Source organism: Sinocyclocheilus anshuiensis, unplaced genomic scaffold (genome assembly GCF_001515605.1).
Source record: "Sinocyclocheilus anshuiensis isolate Anshui unplaced genomic scaffold, SAMN03320099.WGS_v1.1 scaffold436, whole genome shotgun sequence".
NCBI lineage: Eukaryota > Metazoa > Chordata > Actinopteri > Cypriniformes > Cyprinidae > Sinocyclocheilus > Sinocyclocheilus anshuiensis.
The window spans coordinates 1,599,988-1,609,690 of NW_015560618.1; the positions used below are offsets into that span (position 1 = coordinate 1,599,988).

General features: G+C 35.0%; 1 protein-coding gene across 1 annotated transcript in view; it reads left to right on the forward strand.

Moving 5' to 3' along the window:
- The window catches only part of pls1 (plastin 1 (I isoform)), an 18,231-nt gene that overhangs the window by 6,481 nt on the left and 2,047 nt on the right, over positions 1–9,703 (forward strand). Inside the window, exons 11-15 of the mRNA XM_016478074.1 lie at positions 3,367–3,462; positions 5,553–5,745; positions 7,803–7,881; positions 8,860–8,974; positions 9,343–9,476. Of these exons, the coding sequence (XP_016333560.1) occupies positions 3,367–3,462; positions 5,553–5,745; positions 7,803–7,881; positions 8,860–8,974; positions 9,343–9,476 (617 nt within the window). The remainder of the gene's footprint in view (positions 1–3,366; positions 3,463–5,552; positions 5,746–7,802; positions 7,882–8,859; positions 8,975–9,342; positions 9,477–9,703) is intronic.

Below are 9,703 nucleotides of genomic sequence, written 5' to 3' on the forward strand. Positions count from 1 at the left end.
GATCGCCGGATCGGCTTTCACCGTGGACGAAGCGGAGTCCAGCCCGGGGTCGTTACATGTGGTTGCCGCAAGCCCCTAGCTGTTCCTCACTCTAGCCGCCGGCCTCCCCTCACTCAAGCCCGCCGTGTGTGACGCTGTGTGTTTCGTTGTGAAAGCGAAACTACTTTGTTTGGCGTTCCAAAAGAGGACGATATCTGCTTCGTGAGCAGTGTAGAGTAGCGCTTGTTGTTTGGCATTTCTCCTATCACAAATGCAGACATGGTTTTATGTTCACGCGGCACGATGCAATGCGTAAAAAGACCGTATATGTCATTATAATCCGTAATTATGTCCCCACTGGATGCAATAAATGCCTCGTTTATAATGGGTTTTCATGTTAGGGTTTTTGTTGTTGTTGTTGTCTTATAGCCATTTATTAATTATAATTGTGACACTAATTAGTAATATCAGTAAATAAAATGACCTTAAATTACCTTGTAACAATTTAGTTAACACGCTGTCTTCAATAATTAAAAAATAAATAAATAAAATCTACATAAACGATAGTCTAGTCTAGTTACCTACGATACGATATACGATACAGTCAGACTGAGTCTGAAATTTGTCTTACGTTACAGCAGGTTCACTCAAGGTTACAATACTCAATACTTTAAACAACACAGAATGCAGAGCTTTCACACATACATAAAAAAATAAAAAAATAAAAAGGACATTTACTTTTTATATGAGTTATTCAGTGCTAATACAGCTTGATGTACAAATGAATTCTTTAACTTAATTCGGCTGTATCTTGGGACCTTATATCGTCGATTAGATGGCAACAATACAAATTCATTATACAACACATGATTAGGTTCAGAAACAATGTTATTAGCTAATCTTACTAATCTTACAAGGTAAAATAGTTCATATGCTTTTTGAAGTGGCTGACCCACAATTTTGGAGCACATTTTTAACATTTTTATTAGCTTTGTTTTTAGACTAACAGATAGACTCATATAGCAAACCGAATTACAGTACTGCAAGACACTCATGATTACAGACATAAAAAACAATAAAAGAATCTGCTTTCTTGCTCCAAATGACCTCAATCTACGGAGAAAGTAGATTTGCAATGATTTTTTGCAGATACTATCTATATGATCTCTCCATGATAATGTTTTGTCTATCCATACTCCTAAGTACCTATATGCTTCTACTTGTTTGATGTTCTCTTCATGTATAACAACAGGTGTTGTATGAATGTCAGCAACAAGCCCTAATACTATCTCCTCAGTTTTTTTTTAATTAATACTGAGGGCATTGTTGTCACACCATTCGACCAATTTGTTTACCCCCTGTTGATGCTGTTCTAAGCACTCTTGGTTATTCAATAATGATATTAACACAGTATCATCGGAGTACTTTAAAATATATTGGTCATTCCTGTTTACTCGACAGTCATCTGTATACAGAGTAAATAGCAGAGCTTACACAACCCTCTGAGGTACACCAACATTTGTTTTTACTTCTGTTGACAGGACATTGTTCACGTTAACCCTTTGGGTTCTATTGGTGAGAAAAGAGAGGTACCATTTAATTAAGTATGGGTTCACGTCTAACTGTATTAGTTTAGACACACGGGTGTTAACTTGAATAGTATCAAACGCAGATGAAAAGTCAAGAAATAATGATCTAACATAAGAGTTGCATTTGTCTAGATGTTTAGTAACAATGTGCACTAAGGCAGCCACTGCATCCTCGGTACTGCTACCTTGTTTATATGCAAACTGACACTGATCAAGCTTCCCTTTGACATTATTAAACAAGTGTTTATGTAGTATTCTTTCTAAACTTTTGCCAATTACTGAAGTGAGGGCTATGGGTCTATAATCTTTACATTCCTTTGGACAAAAAGGACATTTACTTTTTATATGAGTTATTCAGCGCTAATACAGCTTGATGTACAAATGAATTCTTTAACTTAATTCGGCTGTATCTTGGGACCTTATATCGTCGATTAGATGGCAACAATACAAATTCATTATACAACACATGATTAGGTTCAGAAACAATGTTATTAGCTAATCTTACAAGATTATTATGGTAAAATAGTTCATATGCTTTTTGAAGTGGCTGACCCACAATTTTGGAGCACATTTTTAGTAAGTTCATTAGCTTTGTTTTTAGACTAACAGATAGACTCATATACCAAACCGAATTACAGTACTGCAAGACACTCATGATTACAGACATAAAAAACAATAAAAGAATCTGCTTTCTTGCTCCAAATGACCTCAATCTACGGAGAAAGTAAATTCTTTGCATTGATTTTTTACAGATACTATATGATCTATCCATGATAGTGTTTTGTCTATCCATACTCCTAAGTACCTATATGCTTCTACTTGTTTGATGTTCTCTTCATGTATAACAACAGGTGTTGTATGAATGTCAGCAACAGGCCCTAATACTATCTCCTCAGTTTTTTTTTTATTAATACTGAGGGCATTGTTGTCACACCATTCGACCAATTTGTTTACCCCCTGTTGATGCTGTTCTAAGCACTCTTGGTTATTCAATAATGATATTAACGCAGTATCATCGGAGTACTTTAAAATACATTGGTCATTCCTGTTTACTAGACAGTCATCTGTATACAGAGTAAATAACATAGCAGAGCTTACACAACCCTGAGGTACACCAACATTTGTTTTTACTTCTGTTGACAGGACATTGTTCACTTTAACCCTTTTGGTTCTATTGGTGAGAAAAGAGAGGTACCATTTAATTAAGTATGGGTTCACGTCTAACTGTATTAGTTTAGACACACGGGTGTTAACTTGAATAGTATCAAACGCAGATGAAAAATCAAGAAATAATGCTCTAACATAAGAGTTGCTTTTGTCTAGATGTTTAGTAACAATGTGCACTAAGGCAGCCACTGCATCCTCGGTACTGCTACCTTGTTTATATGCAAACTGACACTGATCAAGCTTCCCTTTGACATTATTAAACAAGTGTTTAAGTAGTATTCTTTCTATGAGCAAATGTGGAAAATAATGTGTTTTTTTAACCTTAAACCGCATAAACACATTTCATTACACCAAATACACAAAATAATGTTCTTTTTAGCAACATCATATGACCCCTTTAAGAAACATATATGTACATACATGTTAATATATTTTTTTAAATATATATTTAAAGTATATACCGTATGGGTTATATGCTGAGTAAATTAATCACAGGTCTAGATATGAAAGCCTATAGGCAGTATAAAAGCCCAGCCTTTGATCTGGTTTGACATCAAACCCTTTGAGCTGTCATTTGCATGTCAGTTAAGATTGACTTATGTAACTAAACAGAGCCTTTTTCTGCTTTCAGGACTCCAGGGCATATTTCCACCTGCTTAATCAAATCTCGCCTAAAGGAGACGGGGATGACGAGATGAGGATTGACATTGACATGTCTGGTTTCAGTGTAAGTCATTCTGAAGGTTTGGTCAGCGGCCTTCGCATTTTTACTGAGGAAGTCAACATGCTGATTTGTTTCCTGTGTCAACGTTTGCTCCAGCACTTAATGACATGATGTAGTGCAGATAAGAAATAGGCTAACTTTTTGACACCCAACACTGATTGCTGCCCAAAGTCAAGGGAAATACGAGAACAAAAAACAACAAGGACCTAAAAAAGTGTGAGCTGTTATGAGTGCTGGGTTTGTTTTTGTAAATCAGAATTGGGCTGGTTTATTTGTCTTTAGATTATACATATTTGTGGTGAAAAATTCACTATTACTATTTTTCGAATCCCTTTTTGATTTTGACACCCCAAAATACAACAAATACCTTGTCCAGGTCACATTTCGCTGCACATCTCACCACATATCACGTTAGTGACTCTCAGCTGACCCACGTCTACCGAAAGGAATATGACGCCTATCACTACTTCCTTATATAAGGTCCATTCAGTATTATTCAGCAGCTTATCACTTTGCTCAGGAGCCAGTTACCCTTCTCCATCCCCAGCTCCTCCTCTCATCCACAGTCAGGACTTGGCATTCAGTATTCCTCGTTGAGTCAGACTCTTTATCCTGAATCATGTTGTTACATTAAATTGTCACTTAGAACATTAATGCTATCTGCTCATTAATGTTGGTTCTGTTCTGTTTACTCTAGCGGGTTATTGCTGCATGGATGGGCAGAGAGTGTTTGCCCAGAACAGAACCATAACGCCAATCCAAAATTTTCAGTCATCTTTGACGATAGTGGTCCTGCTGACAGAAATGCATTTCCTTGATCTTTATTATCTTTAAGACCTGCTTTAGCTATATAGCTAACACAAACTAGCATCCATATCACCACATGATAATCTTTTGTTTATCATAAGCACGCACTGCAGTTTTGTTGTCTGTCGTTTGAAATTATTGAGATCTTTAAGGTCAGGCGAATTCTGGGTAGAATATAACTATTTGTGGGGCAAAATTCAAAATTCACTGTTACAGTGTAATTATACATTTAAGAACTGAGTAATATTAATTAACTACATGTACTTACTATATGGTTAGGTTTATGCTTAGGTTTTGGATTAGGGTTAGGCCTACTTGCATGTAATTATGCATAATTAATTGTTATTATAATAGTAAGTACATGCAGCATGTGTAATAAGGACACCTTAAAATAAAGTGTTACCCTATATTTCGAAACCCTTAAGCCTATGTAATTAATTTATCATGCATCGTTAGTTAGGGCTACAGACATGAATGATATGCCAAAATACCATGAAGAACATATTATCACAATTTACTTCAAAAAAAGATAAATAAAAGTAAATAAAAACAAAAAGATTAAAAAATCATGTTGCTCATTACATACATGTGAAATTTTATTTTGTAAATCTTATAAAATAAAAATGTGGAATTATTTTCATGACAATTAACCACATTAATACTACAATAATTCTCATCATAATGCATTTGAATGTTTTACTCCTGAGGGGTTTTTATCAGTTATTCTCAATGGTGATTCTCATTACTATTGACACCCCAAATGACTTATTGAATTTTACTCTAAAACTGGTGAAAGTATAATTTTTAAATAATTTAATGGCCTAACAATCACCTAGAGTACCCTGAAAGCACATAACAGCACAACAGGTTTTGTATAAGCAAGAACCACTTACATTTTATTCAAGCAATGCAAACTGTAATTTGAGTTTAAAAATCTGTCTTATGTCGGCGCCGATAGCCTTGTGGTTAGTGCGTCGACATATAGCGCAACTATGTGATTAAAAAACTGATTCAAAAATTAATAACTAGTATCTCAATTTTGTGCAAAACAATGTTTATGCTTCATGGAAAAAATCATGCAAACAGTCTATTTTTCATGCCCAAGAAAGTGACTGAATGTGGGTGTAAAGTGTATTGTTTGTAATGTTACACCCTCATATTGTCCTATTATTGTGCTACAGAACATCCATTAATCACGTAGTAGCAGATGTCTTTTAGATAATCACCTGCTTTAGAGCAATGCTTCAGATCTCTAGTTCTTTAGGTTTAATAACTGTCTGTTTTAGGAGAGTGATGATGAAAGGCGCGCAGAGCTGATGCTGAAGCAGGCGGATCGTCTGGACTGCAGACAGTTTGTCACTCCCAATGATGTGGTGGCAGGAAACCATAAGCTCAACATCGCCTTTGTAGCCAATCTTTTCAACATGTACCCGGCCTTGAACCGACCCGCCAGTAATGGCATTGATTATACAATTGCAGGTGAGTTGCATTATTCTTATATGTGAATGTGCCAAACATGTGATGCAAGAAAGGTGTTCTGTATGCAGTCAGGGGCTCTCTAGTGTTTCAGAGAGCTTGTTGACTGCCTGTGATGAATGATGCTGCGTTGTCTTTGCTCTACATCTGAGCTCACATCCTGTCTGAATTACCAAGCAGATGTTTCCTATGATCAAAACAAGAAACATACTCAAACAACTACATCCATGAAAGCACTTATAATACATTCATAATGACATACAAGTTTAAAAAGAAGTCCATCATATTTTAATCTTTATTTTGCAATTCATCCGCCTGTCATAATGGTTGTATTATCTTCACCATCAACATATTATTCTTCTTCTTCTTCTTCTTCTTTTTCTAACACAAAGCCTGGTAGTAATAATAATAACAATAATTATTAGTATTATTAGCTGGATGATGATGATAATAATAATAATAGTTAGTTAGTTTCCTAGGATATTTTTGAGACATCTGTTTTTCTTATAAAATTTTGTGTGCAGAAAATTATTATTATTATTATTATTATTGTTGTTGTTGTTGTTGTTGCTGTTGTTGTTTCTGACACAAAGCTGGATGATGATGATGATGATGATGATAATAATAATAGTTAGTTAGTTTGTTAGTAGATTGTTTCCTAGGATATTTTTGAGCATCTATTTTTCTTATAAAATTACCTCGGTGCAGAAAACTATTATTATTTGTATTATTATTAAGATAATAAGATTAAAGGGTTAGTTTACCCAAAAATGAAAATTATGTCATTAATTACTCACCCTCATGTCGTTTCAAACCCGTAAGACCTTCGTTCATCTTCGGAACACAAATGATGCTGGATGTAAACAGAGTATGCTGTTCTGTGTCAGCTGCATCACACGGATACGCTGTTTCCATTCAGATCAAATCACAGATCCGGCGTGACTCAGCTGACAGGAGGTGAAGATGTCAAAGAAGTCGTTGTTCCTCTTTACAACCCAAGTTTAATTCATAAAACCTGATAAAAAAAATAGGAAACATTCAAATGTAAAGTGACTTAACGTGAAGTAATAGGTGAGGTTTTAAGATATTCCGTTACAGGTTACATTTCATGAATACATAATTACTAGACCGATCTTATCAAGATTTTCTTGCACGTTCTGAAGACGTTGCCTGTTTTTACTGCGGTTTATTGGCGAGTTAAAGCATGTGCAGTGTTCCTAGTGAGCAGCAGGGGGCGTGCTGTGGCTGTACTGCACGTGTGTGTTAGAGGGTCGCATGTGACATCAGTAATTGGGGGTGATTGGGTTCATCTCACAGTCTGTTTATCTCTCTTCTGCCCTCCTGATCTGATTGTTCCTTTATCTTCTTCATTCTGTCTCCTTGAATACAGTAGTCTATGTCATCAATCCGACACATAAGTAGATTTGCCAGAACCCGCTTAACTGCCTTTTTTCTTCCATTTACATTGCAAAGAGAGATAAATTATTATTTTACCATCATGCCCTTGGCTCCATTCATAACACTATTTATTCAGTCCGCAGCCTGGTTTTATTGTTAATTATGACAAAGGTCTATTGTGCAAACTAAGAGAATATTAGCTCAGAATTATTCAACAGACTATCATCATGTAATCATGTTATTATTCAGATTTAAAGTTCTTTATTAAAAATTTATTTACCAAGAGTATATCATGGAAAACAGGATTTTCGCTGTAGCTTTTTTTTAGAGTTATCTTCATCCCTAGTTCACGTTTATGAAAACAACAGCTTAATAAATTGTTATGGTTATGGACACCACAATCATTAGCATATGACTACCCACATTTCTATATCAATGTTAATTTGTCAGTCTATATATAGAAATCATAAAGGTACCGCAGCAAAAATAGCCAATTTCATTTTATCAGAGGGTGGACAGTTTGTACTTATTATGTGAGTATGGTATAAACACGGACATCCAATTAAAATAGTCAACATATTAAAATAAATAAATGCATCTAAAGTGCATAATAATCTTCAAAATTAATACCAGATATAACAGTGTTATGTCGTTGACTACAGGGGAAACACGAGAGGACAGGACATTCAGAAACTGGATGAATTCTCTGGGAGTTGCTCCACATGTCAATCACCTGTACAGGTAACACAGCCATTTGTTTCAGCTTACAGTAATGCCATAGTTTTCTACAGTGACAACTGAAACATAAGGACTAATCTTGACCCTGGAATGAAAAGCTAAAAACAATATAAACCAATAGGGAACAACAGCAAAAAAATCACAACATATAAGCCTTTTGTTTTATTTTATTACTTTTTATTCATAACTGAATGATGGATCTGCAGGGAGGTTGTGAGATTGGCATACTGTGGTGTTCTATACAAAATATTGTCTTTACAATTGTTATTAGTAGTTCTTTCTAAGGCAAGCATCATTATTGCTAATGCTTAAACTTCCCAAAGTATTAAATTTGGGCATATACTGTAACTTGTGCATACATTTAGATTTATATTACTTAATTTAGCTGACCTTTTTTTTTTTCTTTGGTAGTACTGTAGGAAATAAATCCTAGCAGTTCATTACCGGGACGTTATCCAATCATTTTATGGACATTTACATTAACTCTAAAGTACAATCAAATGCAAGTGTGATATTCCAAATTGCAGTAAAACACCTGTTAAAAAAATATGGAACATTCCTTTAAATTACCGCAGTACATTGCACCCTACTTTTATTTTATTTTAGCAGTGTAGTAGTAGATTAAACAGGAGTTATTGTTATATAAATAGAGAGATGAAAAGGAGTGGCTGGAAATTTTTTGGGGCTGTAGCCATATAACAATATTGTAACGTACCATTTGTGCTATAGATATGAATAAAATCGCAGATCATACTGTTTATCACAATAAAGGTGGACTATCGCTTACTTTTTCAAACTATTAAGTGATGATACATACAGTTTTCATCTGGTGAATGATATAACAGGCAGATATAGTGTTATGATGAAGAAACTTCCTGACAAATCAGTGGTGGTCTGCACCTTTAAACACAACTCATTGTCTTTACTTGAGCACATTATAACCAAAAGAGTGAAGTTCATCATTAGCGTCTTCTTCTCCAGTGATCTGCACGATGGTCTCGTCATTCTTCAGCTGTATGAGAGAATCCAGGTTCCTGTTAACTGGACTAGAGTCAATAAACCTCCCTATCCAATACTTGGATCCAACATGAAGAAGGTTTGTATTCAAGTTTTATATTTGAGTTAAAAAAAAAAAAAAAAAAAAGTACAAGAAGCGACTGAATGAGTTAAACAACTGGCTCACATTCCAGTCAGATTTTAATTTTTTTTACATCACATTAATAATCGATCAAAAATATGTTTGTTTCTGACAGCAAATTAAATATGGCTGTATTGCAACATGTTGAATTTGTGTCCCTGTTGAAATGATTTCCACAGCTGCCTCAGGGTACCGGCTAGCTGCGTTCAGAATTCAAAATGCATGCTTTATTCATCAAAAATGCTATTTATGTATGGAGACCTGCAGTTGTTAGGGTTGAATTATACATGTCATGTTAATTTGGTTGACATATGTTTGTTTTGTAGCTTGAGAATTGTAATTATGCGGTCGCACTGGCCAAAAAGGAAGCAAAGTTTTCCTTAGTAGGAATCGGTGGTGAGAATATCAATGAAGGAAGCTCCATGCACACCCTTGCATTGGTCTGGCAGCTAATGAGAAGGTATTTTATTTTTACAGTATAGGTTTCAACACAGTCTCATGGCAATTTGTAACTATTTTACATTTTGCCGAATTTGTGGAAAATTCATATGAATTTGTATGAATCTAATACTTGCTTACTCGCCACTGAGTCTTTCTTTTAGAGGTGGACCTTTATTTCTATTTTTATTATATATGCGTGTGTGCGTGTGTGTGTGTGTGTGTGTGTGTGTGTGTGTGTGTGTATAT